This window comes from Chlorocebus sabaeus, chromosome 20, assembly GCF_047675955.1.
Source record: "Chlorocebus sabaeus isolate Y175 chromosome 20, mChlSab1.0.hap1, whole genome shotgun sequence".
Lineage (NCBI taxonomy): Eukaryota > Metazoa > Chordata > Mammalia > Primates > Cercopithecidae > Chlorocebus > Chlorocebus sabaeus.
This window is the reverse complement of record NC_132923.1, coordinates 109,727,722-109,740,336: the sequence shown is the minus strand read 5'-3', so window position 1 is coordinate 109,740,336 and position 12,615 is coordinate 109,727,722. Positions and strand designations below refer to the sequence as shown.

The 12,615-nt window shown below is 60.1% G+C and overlaps 1 protein-coding gene across 4 annotated transcripts; it reads right to left on the bottom strand.

Moving 5' to 3' along the window:
* Window positions 1-493: 493 nt before the first annotated feature.
* On the bottom strand, window positions 494-12,137 carry MAP3K6 (mitogen-activated protein kinase kinase kinase 6). Of its 4 annotated transcripts, none has more exons than XM_007979836.3 (29): window positions 11,367-12,137; window positions 9,911-10,050; window positions 9,799-9,822; window positions 9,342-9,532; window positions 9,055-9,223; window positions 8,578-8,684; window positions 7,982-8,152; window positions 7,772-7,884; window positions 7,243-7,402; window positions 6,857-7,019; window positions 6,672-6,779; window positions 6,498-6,547; window positions 6,307-6,402; window positions 6,073-6,160; window positions 5,858-5,991; window positions 5,394-5,521; window positions 5,013-5,149; window positions 4,573-4,678; window positions 3,865-4,022; window positions 3,575-3,767; window positions 3,337-3,475; window positions 2,855-3,032; window positions 2,536-2,712; window positions 2,144-2,249; window positions 1,720-1,891; window positions 1,518-1,630; window positions 1,348-1,421; window positions 985-1,061; window positions 494-785 (listed from the first exon to the last, which is right to left on the bottom strand). In XM_007979836.3, the coding sequence occupies exons 1-29, from the start codon at window positions 11,704-11,706 to the stop codon at window positions 695-697; spliced, it is 3,903 nt and encodes a 1,300-aa protein (XP_007978027.1). In that variant the 5' UTR covers window positions 11,707-12,137; the 3' UTR covers window positions 494-694. The 4 variants fall into 4 exon arrangements, with proteins under 4 accessions (XP_007978027.1, XP_072863738.1, XP_072863739.1 ...); XM_073007637.1 differs by having other exon boundaries at window positions 7,982-8,026; XM_073007638.1 differs by lacking the exon at window positions 11,367-12,137 and adding an exon at window positions 10,835-10,983.
* Between the last annotated feature and the right edge of the window lie 478 nt (window positions 12,138-12,615).

Genomic DNA, 12,615 nt, shown 5'->3' with positions numbered 1-12,615 from the left:
TACTCATGAGGCTGAGGAGGAAGGATCGCTTGAATCCAGAAGCTTGAGGCTGTAGTGAATATGACTATGCCACTGCACTCCAGCCTGGATGACAGAGTAAGACCTTGTCTCTAAAAAAAATTTTTTTTTTTTTTTTTTTTTTTGAGATAAAGTCTTGCTCTGGAGTGCAATGGTGTGATCTTGGCTCACTGCAACCTCTGCCTCCTGGGTTCAAGCGATTCTCCTGTCTCAGCCTCCTGAGTAGCTGGGATTACAGGCACAAGCCACCACACCCAGCTAATTTTTGTATTTTTAGTAGAGACGGGGTTTCACCATGTTGGTCAGGCTGGTTTCGAACTCCTGATCTCGTGATCCACCCGCTTTGGCCTCCCAAAGTGCTGGGATTACAGGCGTGAGCCACCACACCCGGCCTGAAAAAAATTTTTTTTTAAAAGACCTAGGGGGCTCTTCCCAGGGTACCCCTCCCCCCATATACCTCCAAAATTGCCAGGACAAAGGTTCAAAAGTGTTCTGTTTAATACGTTTTGTCTGGTAGTGCTTGGGTGCCTGTGGTTGGTTTCTCTCACTGGAACCAGTCCTGGCCCCCACTCGCCTGGCTTCCTTCAGTCACCCCAGGTCCTGGGGCTGGTGTGTCAGAAGCTGCCTTTGTCCTCTCCATTCATCCATCCTTGGATCTGTCTGACCTCTGATGCCCTCATTCAGCCTCTCGGGGTCCAGGGGTGACTGGCGTGGATCCTGCTCGCTGTGCCAAGATGGCCCTCCAGATGCGGCATACCATCCCTCCCCTGGGGGTAATGGACTCTGTGTGGCTCAGCCGGAAGGTGGCCCTGGACTCTGTCTTGCACCCACTGTCTGCCCAGTGCCCCCTCTGTCCTTAGGGGACCCAGGTGCCCCTTTGGTTTCCAGGAAGGAACCTAGGCAGGCCTGCAGTTGGCCAGGATGAGGCCACATGCATGGTTCACCCTTGGGGGACCCAGGATGTACCTGATGCGGGTATAGATGAGGTCATCTCGAGTGGCATAGGTGAGCAGGGTGTGGAGGGTGAAGCTATGGTTCAACAGCTGGATGTGGACAAAGACCCGCAGACACAGGGAAATAAGAAATTACAGAAAGATGTGTCCAGAGACCCGGGTACTAGCTCTGCTCTGCTGCCAAAATACTGAGGCAGATCACACCCCCCTTCTGGGCCTCAGTTTTCTCATCCATACAATGGGAAGAGAATACTAAGTGTTCTTCCAGTATTGAGATTCTCTGCATCAGAGGGCACAGTGAGAAGAGCGGGCAGATGGACAGAGATGGAGGCTTTGGCTGGTGAGGTCAGGGATAGCCAAGCACTCCCCACCTCACCATTTGGATGGTGCCTGAATCCACATTCAGTTCCTGTAGCCATTGCACCAGGCCCTGGTCCGTTGAAAGAGCGGCTGTCAAGAAGCAGTCAGGTGATGAGCCCAAGAGTGCCTCCTGCTAGAAGCTGCCTCGAACCCACCAATAGTGTTCTCCAGCCAAGGCCCACTCACCTGGGGGCTCTGGGGCCGGGGCATAGGTCCGGACTTCCTCATTCAGCCGCTGTAGAGCCCGCTGCACCAGGGCCTGGTACTCCCGTTCCTTCCCCGCCAGGACTTCCCGCAGCCTGTGGGGCAGAGAAGAGTAGAATGGAATGGTGAGTGGGGAGTGGGTTGAAGCCCGGCAGAGGCTATGAGCGATTCCAAGGGGCTTTACCGATCAGTCTCTGCCCTCAAGAGGCTCAGCTGCACCATCAGAGGAGCGGGGCCCTGCTCAGGCTCCACCGGAAGCAGGCTCTGCTGGCCTGGGCTCTGCTGTGGCCTCTGCTGGGAGTCCCCTTCTTCACTCAGCTCCTCTGACCTCAGTGAGACCGCCTCCTTCTCCACCTCTGCAGCCAGGCGCCGTGAACTCAGGCAAGGCCACAACGCCTGTTTGGGACCCCCAGATCCTAGCAAGGGAGTGCGGGGGATAGGGTGCCCCCCAGGCAGTGCCGGTATGGGAGATATCCATTTAGTCACGCCCCCACCGGCGCCTGCCTGCCCCTGTCCCGCCTGGCCCCCACCGGCCCCATTCGATGTTCACCGCGCCCAGCAAGCACCACACCCTCGCTGGCAGGAGGCCCGTGGCACTCCCCTCCTACCCGGGCCCAGCACAGCCAGGGCTGCCCGCACAGCACGGCTGAGCAGTGAGTCCAGAACGAACATCCAGTGTGGACGGATCTGGCGCCTGCGGAGGATCTGCTTCACCTGCAGGGGGAGGGAGGGCGCCGCTGAGACAGCTGAGCCTCAACTAGAGGCAGGGCTTGAGTTGGAAAGGCCTAGAAAGTCTTCGGCGGGAGGCAAGTGGGATGGGCGGGCTTGAGGTCCAGAGAGGGGCTGGGAAGCTAGGACTGGGCAGACGGTTTTTTGCTGCAGGCCTGATCTTCAGGGAGGAGACAGGGAATCTTGGAACATCAAGTCCTGGCACCTCCCCAGGGACGGGGAGCTCACTACCTGTTGTTGGGCAGCTCTGACTACCAGAAGGCGCCCTCACCGCATCCGGGAAGGCAAAGAGCGGTCCGTGCAGAAGTGCAGGCCCAAGGCCCTGGGCCCTCAGCCGTCCTTGCAGAGCCCGCAGCTCCTGGGCCAGCTGCCGGCGGTTGGGAGTGTGGATGTGTGCCCCGAGGCAGCGCAGCAGCTCTTCCACATAGTTTCTGCCCAGACGGGACCCCTGAGAAGGAAGAGAGGGGTGGTCAGCGAGTGTTCCAGCCAAAGGAGACGCTGCCGCGGAGGTGGGGTGGTGGGGTGCGGGGACATCAACAGGTGTCCTGACCCTGCGCTACCACCAGGGGGCGCTAGGGTGGGCCGCCCACCTGCTCCTGCTCCTGCTCCTGCTCCTGCTCCTGGTGCAGATTCTCCGCCAGCGCTGGCAGCTCCTGCTCCAGCACCGCGGCCAGCATGGCCCGACGCTTGCTTTCCTGGTGCAGCAGGCTCAGCCCCGAACTCTCCTCCGGAGACGCAGGCTCCTCGGCCGCAGGCTCCTCGGGCACCCTGGGCACAAGGGCGAGCGGCTGATTGAAGACCGGCAGCAACCAGGCAGTCACCTCTGCTGCCGGGTTTGAATTCTGGCTCTCCTACTTTTATGCCTACCTCACAGGGATGAACATAGATAAACCCCGCACTGAGAGGACACAACAAGTCCAAGTTAGAGTTGCCAGAACAGGGCATGGGGAGGCACCAAATGCCACATTCACAAATGGTCAAGGTGCCCAGGTCCCCAAGGAGGGCTTTTGTAGGAGGGGAGAAAAAGGCAAAACCAGGCAAAGGGAACCCATCCCAGGAGCCTAGGTCTCACCGGAGCTGGCTGGTGCCCCCATAACTGAGGCAGCGCTTCGGGGGGCTGGGCGGGTGCTGAGACGGTGCCTGAGGGCGTGGGAATGTCTGAGACTGGGTGGTTGAGTCGGCTGAAGGAATGGGACTGGTGGAAGGGGCATCTGAGGGAGGAACAGAGCTGTCAGCTGGGCCCTCTTCCCCCCTCACAGCTCCACAACCCCTCTGCCCTCCAGTGTGTCCATCCCGCCACCTCCAAGCACCTGAGGGCCGTGGAACATGTTGGGGGGAGCTGGGGCTGCGGCTCCTTTTTCCAGGCTGCAGGAAGGGGTCCCCCAGCAGTGCCTGGGCGCTGGCTCGGAGGCGGGGGTCTGGCTCAAAAGTTCGAAGGAGAAAGGCTTGGGCCTCAGCCGACAGAGAGCTGGGTATTGGCGGATGGACCTTGTACATACCCACCTGTTGGAGGAGGGTGAACAAGGGTGACATTCAGAGGTGTCCAAGGCCCAGGCTGGCCCTATGCCACTTCCATGTGCCAGGCCCAACGGGGTCTTACCTGAAACATGGCAGCCTGTGGGCTCCCTAGCTCATGGAAGGGGGGGTGACCCGTGGCCATCTCAATGACAGTGCAGCCCAGTGACCAGATGTCAGCTGCTTTCCCATACCCACGTGGGCCCTGGTCAATGATTTCTGGGGCCATATACTGCAGAGTTCCTAGGACAGAAGCGGGAACACTGATGCCCATCTAGGCTTTAACATGGGGTTGGAGAGGGGAGGGGAATGCCATCATCCTCAGGCCGACTGCACCCATACTGAAACTATCATCCAAAACGTACCTCAACACCTATCCTGGTCATCAAACATCTATCCTGAGTTCCATCACCACCCGAGGCTCCATCACCTGCCAAGGCTTCCATCATTCACCCTGGGCTCCACCACATTCGCAGACTCCATCACCCACAGTAGCGCTCCAGCACACATCCTGGATTGCATCGTCCCCCTGAACTCCATCACCAGCTTTTTCCTCCAACTCCCACCTTGGCCTACATCAACACTCCTCAAGTGCTAAAGTCAGTTTCATCACTTATCCAAGCTCCAGTTCTAGATGCCATCACCTCAGCTCTGGCCCAATCACTCACCCTGGGTTTCATTCCCCATTAGGACTCTAACTCCATGCCTAGGAGAAACCCCATTCCCTGGAAAGTTCCAAGACATCTTCTGTCCCAGGTCAGCATCCCCACTCAGCACCCCCACACCTTGTTACCTGTGAAGGTCTCAGTGCAAGGTGTGATTCCTGCCAGTCGCTTGGAGGTGCCAAAGTCAGAAATCTTGAGCAGCCCACTGAAGGTGTTGATCAGCACATTGTCCCCCTGATCAATAGTCATTAGTGGACACTGGGCTGGGCCCCTGCCAGCAGAACTAGACCCTCTTTCTGGGATCCCATCTCCTGGAGATCCCAGCCTGGTCCTGCCTCTGTCAACACTCTCCCCTTGCCATCCCACTTACATGCCCCTCTGGGGCTGGGAGCTGACAATTGGTTTGGCTTCAGAGCTGAACTTCTCCCCTCCTTCTCTAAAGAGCCTCCCTGATTAATTTCCTACCCTTTGCAACAGGTCTGCTCACTTAATCTGCCAGCCTGCGTCTGAGACCATGTCCTCCCCTACCACCCCCAGCAGATGAGGGCGGGCCAGCCCCAGGGCTTACCTTAATGTCCCTGTGCACGATGTGGTTGTCGTGCAAATAGCCAAGTCCCTGCAGGATCTGGCGGGTGTAGAAACTGATGGTGCTCTCGTTGTCCTTCAGGGGTCCCCACACTGACCGCAGCAAGGATGACAGGCTGCCTGGGTGGGGACAGTCCAAGTTCATTGTTCCCACCCACTAGCTCCAGCCCGCATCTCTGCTCAAGGCCCAGACACACCCATGTCGTAGCCCCAACTCCATCACCCAGCGCCATTCCTCAGCTAATTCTAGGCTACACCACCCACACGCACTAGGGTGCATTTCCCCCTGGGCTCTCCAACCCTGCCTGCCTCGGTACCACGCCCCACACCTCAATTTCATTCCCATCCCACACAGGGCAGGCACCTCCAGGCACTTCCTCCATGAAGATCTTAAGGTAGCCGCCCTGGCTAGCTGAGCCCAGATAGCGCACTATGTTCTTGTGGCGCAGGCGTTTGTGAAGAGCGATTTCTTCATGCAGGGGCTGAGAAAATCTGGGGGGAGGTAGGGGAGAGAGGAAAGGGACCGATGTGGGCAGAGAAGCCCAGCACATCCCGCCCCAGCCTGGCCCCGCCCCAAGGACCTGCCCCGCCCACAAGCCCTCTCCCAACTTCCTCACCCTTACTACCCTGCCCATAGGACCCTCCAGACCTCAATCCCGCCCGCACGGTCCTGGCTGTTCCGCCCACGGGCCCAGTCCACAGGGCTCGAACTCTCAGGTCCTACGAGCCCGCCCACTAGGCCCCGCCCACAGGAGCCGCTCCGCTCGTGGCCCAGCTCACTCGGCCCTCCAAAGCCCTCAGCCCCGCCCGCGCGGCCACGCACCGCACCTGCTGTCCCGCTCCGGGATCTCCTTGATGGCGATGCGCACCCTTGTGTGGCGATCACGGCCCGCGTACACCACCCCATACGTGCCCTTGCCCAGCACCAGCCGCTCGCCCGTCTCCGTGTACTCATAATCAAACTGCCGGGCACGGAGTGAGATAGGGTTCAGCAGGGCCCGCGGCCCCTCGCCCTCCGCTAGCTCCCAGTCCCGCGTCCTCACCTCCAACACCTCCCCCACGCCCTCTGCCTCCTCCGCGGGCGCCGTGGAATCCGGGTTCGTCACCAAGGCCTGGATCAGGCCGCAGAACCTGAAGGTGGGGGAGGTAAGACTCACGGGAGAGGCATCTTGGTCCCCACATAAGCCGGGGCACCCGAGGGACGTCGTCCCTTTCTTTCCCCCACTCCCCCGGGCATCCTGGTCCTCAGAGTACCCTGACCATGAAAGACTGCGCACCATTGGCAGTGCCCTACGCTGGGGAAGCACAGCTGGAGGTCCTGAGCCGGGGGGAGTGCATAGAGGAAGCAGCAGCGCTCGTCGCGCTTGGAGGCGCTGGGAAGGGATGAAGAACCCAGTGAGTGTCAGGCTGGGTGGCAGCGAGACCCTCACCTCCCATCTTTCCAGGGGCCCCAGGTCCCGCCTATCACCTGACTCCACATATGGAGGCGACTGGGAAGGTCCAGCTGGAGGGAATGTCCTGCAAGAAGAAATGGGGTGTGATGGGGGGTGCTGGGGACAGGAGAAGGGTCTGAGAATGGGAGAAAGGTTCCACAGAAAAGGTCCCAGCAGAGGTGAGTGAGGGGCCTCAGCAGCGACTTCACCTGGGTCTCAGGCTCCAGCAAGCTCAGGGTCACTGTGCTCACTGGGTCAGTACCCTGAACCTCGAGATTTGCAGGCAGCAGCACCTTGTTCATCTCCAGGACCAGCACCTGCAGGCAGTGGGGGAGTAGGGTTGGTCAGAAGGGGCTTACCCCTTTCCCAGGTCCACCACCCCTACAAGCCTCACCAAGCACTGGTCACCCTGGGGACAGGCCATCTTGAATGGTTGGCAGGACTGTAGCAAGAAGTGGAGCCAGAAGTGGGCACGGCGTGGTGGCCCTCCACAGGGCTCTGGCGTGGGCCTGAAGTGCTGGTAGAGCAGGAAGGTCTCCATCACAGACACCAGGTACCTGGACACAAAGCCGCATCCTCAGTTCAGCGCAGGCACCAACCAGCACTGCCAGGGAGAGGAAACTGGCCTGGATATAGCCAGAACGTTGGCATGGGGTGCCACGGGCACTGGTCTAAAAGTAGCCAGGTCATTGGCTCAGGATTCAGTCTAGCATGCCAACGGACATAGGTGCAGGAGCTGACAGCCCAGGTCAGGCCAAGAATGCGGAGGGGGCCACCTACCATATGGGGGCATTGAGCTTATACAGCTGCTCTGCAGCCAGCACCACCTGGGTGGGGTCATTGGCGAGGATCTGGGCTCCCAGGTAGAAACCCACATCCCAGTAATACTGCATCTTCTCCACGCAGCCTTTGCGGGCCAGCAGGCAGCCCAGCTTCATGCCTGGGGGAGAGGGGCATGGGCTCCAGTGAGTGTGGGTGGAGGGGTGAGTGAGGCCCACCATTTTTGTGGGCCTGAATGTGGACATGAACATAGATATGAGTAAATCATTGGGTGTGGCAAGATCTCGGGTGGGAACAGGAGCTCAGGCACAGGTATATGAACACGCAGATGTGTTAGGGAACATTTGTGGGTTTGAGGGCTCCTGAGGGCCCAGAACAGGTATTAGGACCCAGGTGTGGGTATGGGCAGGACAGTCCAAAATGGATGAACTCATCCTAACTCTTACCCAGTATGCTTTCTCCCTGCCCTCTTCCCAGGCCCCTCTGAACCCCTGTGGGTGACGAGACAAGAGCCAGGATCTGTGCTCACCTATTAGCCGGAGCTCCTTGGAATCCTCAAAGTGCTGCCCGGCAGCAATGAGGAGCACAGCTGCATTGATGCCCGAGTGGAGGCTGGGCTCTACATCAAAAGCCTTGCGATACCTGGGGTGGGGGTAGGGGGCACAAGGCTAGACCGATGCCCACAGCACCATCCCTCATCTCATAGCTCAGCCCACCAGCCACTCACTGTGCTCCTTACCAGTGATAGGCCTGCTCCCGGTGCCCGGCATCCTGGAAACCTGAACTGAAGAACATGTCCTTGTAGATACGGCCACACATGCAGTACAGATCAGGTGCCACGGAGCCCTCAAGCTGTACCAGTGGCAGCAGCACGGCCAGGGCCTTCGCCCGGTCCCCAGGCCTGTTCCTTCTAGAGAAAAGATGGGCTCAGGCCCTCCCTGATGGCCCTGGCCTACTCTGTTCAGGGACCTCCAGACACTGAACAGCAGGGACCCTTCCATGGGCCTGACAATAATGACCTCAAAATGATAGTGACCCTGGCCAGCACTGACCTCTCTAGGGGTAGTGACCTCAGATAGAAGTGATTCCTAGATGCAATGACCCTTAGGAGCAGTGATCTTGAACAGTGGTGACCATACCACAGGCAGCACCACCTCCCCCACCCCGACCAGGCAGCAGTAACTCAGAACAACAGGGACCTACTGACATCAGTGACCCCGGTCAGCAAATTCCCCGAACAGCAGTGATCCCAGACAGCAATGGCTTTGCACAGCAGAGACCCAGGTTTCGGAAACCTTTATGTGGCTATGACCTAACCCTTGCTCTGCCACTCACCGGTTGAGGGCAAAAGTGTAGTGGAAGCAGACATTATGCTGCTCGGCCACATCACAGGTGGGCAAGGCCTGCAGCGTCTCCACCAGCTCAATGATGGCCGAGTAGTCCTGCATCAGGGAACGGCAAGTACTGGCATCATGGGCCTCCAGGCCCCGAGGAACCTTGGGCCAGGGTCCTTTCCCACACCTGACATCCCACCCAGCCACCATCTTCTGCACGCCTCCTCAGGCCCAGCAGACACCACACCTCACAGGGAGAACCTGCTGTATGCCCCATGTTGGGCATTCCCAACCCCACAACGGCCCCAGGAGGCAGCGACATGCTCATCCTGTCTAACAAATAAGGAAGCCAACACTCAGAGACATTTGATCATTTGCCCAAAGCCACCAGTGAGCAAGTGGCCCAGCCAGGAGCTGAACTTGGGTTTGTCTGACCTCAAATGCCAGCTGCCCTACTGCCTCTCTGAACACCACGCACTTGCACATCGCGGTAGGAGAGCAGCAAGTTCATGATGATGTCGGGGCTCAGCAGCTCCACGCTGTCCAGTCTCCGCTGCAGCCGAGCCAGCTCCTGCCGCAGCTGCGGCCCACTGAACCGCTCCCGCGCCTGCCGGATGTCTTGCCGAATGGTCTCCCGGAAATAGCCACTGACGTCCAGGGCAGGGGAGGCAGGGAGAGAGAATGGTGGGGCCTGCACCTCAGCCCCAGCCCACCGTACCCTCACCAGCCCCCTCCTGGAGCACCCTCCCTGGGGGCCCTCATTACCAAGAGTCTGTGGGTGTGGCCTCCAGCAGGCGGGCAAGCCGGCCCACCAGGGGAGTGAGCAGAGCCTCGGTCCCCACTCCAGCCTGTACCAGCCCATCAGCCAGGCCCCGCAGAAGGCCTGCATCGCCACACAGCACCCGACCAGTGGCCGTCACCACATAGGGGATCAGTGTGTAACTGCCAACGCAATCCTGGTGGGAGGGAGGCAGGAATCAGTGAGATCAGAGGTCAGCACAGGGCTAGACAAGGGGAGTGAGAGCATCAAAGGTCAGCACCAGTGGGAATTGGAATCGCAGGAAAGGGGCACCCGTCATGAGAGGAGGCAACAGGAAACAGAGGAACACATGGGATGTCAGGGGGGCATTAGGTGACTGAGGAAGCCAGGAGGATTAGTGGAGGTCAGAGGTCATAGTGGAAGTCAAAGGGCACTTTCGAGTGAGAGGTGGATTCTGCTCACCGAGTTCTTCTGGAAAACATCCTCCTGCAGGAGGCAGACAGTCAGATACTGGTGTTCTGCGTAGGCCTTACCCCAGCCCGGTGCCTGCCCCCACCAGCCCCAGGACACCTACCCGCAGGGCCTGCAGGTCAGGGAGGTCGGCCTGGGAGCAGAGGAGCACGTTGTTGGTCATGCTGAAGCTCTCACGCACACCAAGGTGGTAGAACAGGGAGGGCTGTACCAGCGAGCTGCTCACCTCCAGCACCACCACGTCTGCAGGCACAGAGGGGGCGGCGCTGATCCCTGAAGCCCAGCTTGATGGGGAAGGAGCTGGGGTCCATCCTGGCTTGACCTGCCTTGCTGTGGGACTCCAGTAGGGTCTGTTTCTGCTTTGGGCTTCAGTCGGCCCTTTTTAGGGGCCCCCGGCACTTTCACAGAACTGATCTCTGTGGTGTTGCAGGAGAGGAGTTGGGCTCACTGGGCTGGGACCCTCAGGCCACGGTTCAGAGCCTGTGAGCACCTGGCATGGGGGAAGGGAGGCTGTGGACCAACTGAGTCTGTTCCAGGACATTTGGGAGGTGGGAGTTGCGCAAACATAGAAGTCCCCTCCCTTTGGTCTTCAGCACAGTCTCTTGAAAGGGGCTACCATCAGTGTGTATGGACAACGCTGTGCCTAAATGTATGTATGTGTATATGTGTGACATGTACAGCTTACTATGTCTGACTGTACCTGTGTGTATGACAGCGTCTGCTAGGGCCTGCACGAGTCAACATGTATGCGATTTTTGTCTGTCGATAATTGTGTCTTTGTGTCCGAGTGGTCGTCGGGTCAGCCTTCATTTTAGGCTATGATTTCATGGACATCCAGGAAGCACAGCTACCGGACTCCAGCATGAGCAAGTAAGTATGGGGGCGGAGCATCCGGGCTGGCTGGAGGGAGGAGTGACCCGCGGGGGAATAGCCTCCTTCTGGCCCCGCCCCTGGCCCATCCTTCCCCGCCCACTTCCCCGCCCATTCTTTCTTGGCCCCAGAGGCCACTTAACCTAAGCTCCCTCACCCAGTGTCCAGTCCCGTTGGGCCCCTTCGCTTCTCTGTTTACTTCTCCAGCCCGATCCTCGGAAACAGTATGCTAGGACTCCTCAACTCCAGCCTCCCGGGTACAGCCCCTTTCCCTAAGTCTAAGCTCCTCTCCCAGTAATTGTCCTCAAGAGATCCGCGTGACATCCTCCTGAGGCTGAGGCTGAGTCCAGCCCCGCGCCGCTCCCCGCCCCGCCCCAGAGTTCCAAAGCCCCGCCCCATCCTTGCCTGGCTCGCTGGGCACCGCTCCGACCGAAGGGTGCCTAAGCCCCAGCCCCGAGCCCTGGAGCTGCGCCCGGATCCCTGTCTCGTCCCGAGCCTGGCCGCGCCCCAGATCCCCTAAATCCCACTTTTTTCACGGCCCTGTCCCAAGCCCTTCAGCTTCATCTCACTTTAAGTCCCCTAGACCCGGTAACCCTCTCGGCCCCTCCCTTGAGCCATCGAGCCCGGCTGGGTCCCCTCCCAGGACCCTGAGTCCCGCCCGGATCCGGCCCCGCCCCCAGCGCGCTCACCCGCGTTGTAGAAGGCATCCAGCGCAGCGGTGTCGCCTAGCGCCAGCGTCCCGAAGGGCAGGCTGCGCAGCTGCGGAGGCGGCCGCGGCCGGGGGAGCTGCGCGCAAGCCTCGCGCAGGCAGCGCAGGGGCAGCGGCTCCGCCTCGGTTCCCTCCCGAGGCTCCAGCCCGGGCTGCGGCTCCCGGGTCAGCACGTAGACCACGCTGAGCGGCCGGTTCCGCGCACAGCCCCGGCCCGGGGGCGCCGCGAGCGGCCGGCCCCGGCTCAGCGCCACGGCCAGCGGGTCCTGCCAGCAGCTGCCGGCGCGCTCAGCCCCGGACCGGGAACACTGCCCCGCCATGCGGGGGCGCTCAGGCGCGGGGCGCCGCGCACTGGGAACCCGGGGCGGGGCAGGAGCCTGGGCCGGCAGATCAGGAATCTTGGGATCTGGAATCCGGTCGGAATCGGAGAACCTCCCACGGGATCTAGGGATCCGGAATCCGGCCTGACGTCCCTTTCCAGAAATCTAAAGTCCAGGGAGAAATCCGAGCTCGGACTTGCAAGGTCCTGAGGTTCTGAAATCCGGGATTGGGTCCTAGGAATCTGGGGCATCCGGTGGTCGGCAGCTCAGAGCCACGAGGGATCCTGGGAATCGGCCCGGAGGTGCCCGCCACCTGGACTCCTCAAGGGAGCGCCCGCCAACGCTGTCCTGCCTTCACTTGTAGGCTGAGCCCAGCCCTTTCCCGGCCGACCCAGAAAGCTCCACCCTCGGCCCTGGGGCAGCGCCGCTCCCTAGCGGCTCGAGACTCAGCCTCTCCCCTCCCTTCTGTCCCGCCAGAACTTTGGAGACTGGCGGCTTCCGGAACAGCCTATGCCCCTGTGCACGCCAAAGATTGTGGACTGCTCACAGCAAGCGCACATAAAATGTGTGACGAGGTCGGGGCTATAGGGAAAAGGTTCGATCCTCAAGGCCTGCCCTGCAGGGATCTGTTGAATGAATGGCTCTCTAGAGATATTAGGGTGCGCAGAGCATGATGAACAGTGGGTGTCCTCCCGGGCCCAGTGAGTGCAGGCAGGGAGGGACTGGGATGGGGGAAACCTACACCCTAGGCCGCTTGTCCAAGAGCCTTCAATCCTGGAGCGGGACTTGGCATCTGAGCCTTTACTGTCGCTAGGGGGCTGCTTTCCCCAGGACCCAACCTGCTATGGACCCCCGCTGACCTTTGACTTCTATGCAGAAGGTGACCATTGGACCTGAGAAGCACTTCCC

What these genes read in the sequence shown, in the direction of transcription:
- MAP3K6 (XM_007979836.3), bottom strand. Translation starts at nt 11,706, where the DNA reads ATGGCGGGGCAGTGTTCCCGGTCCGGGGCTGAGCGCGCCGGCAGCTGC. An exon ending in CTGACCTGCAGGCCCTGCGG is followed by an intron (nt 9,823 to 9,910) that starts GTAGGTGTCCTG and finishes TGCCTCCTGCAG; the next exon opens with GAGGATGTTTTCCAGAAGAA. An exon ending in CCCAGGGTGACCAGTGCTTG is followed by an intron (nt 6,780 to 6,856) that starts GTGAGGCTTGTA and finishes CACTGCCTGCAG; the next exon opens with GTGCTGGTCCTGGAGATGAA.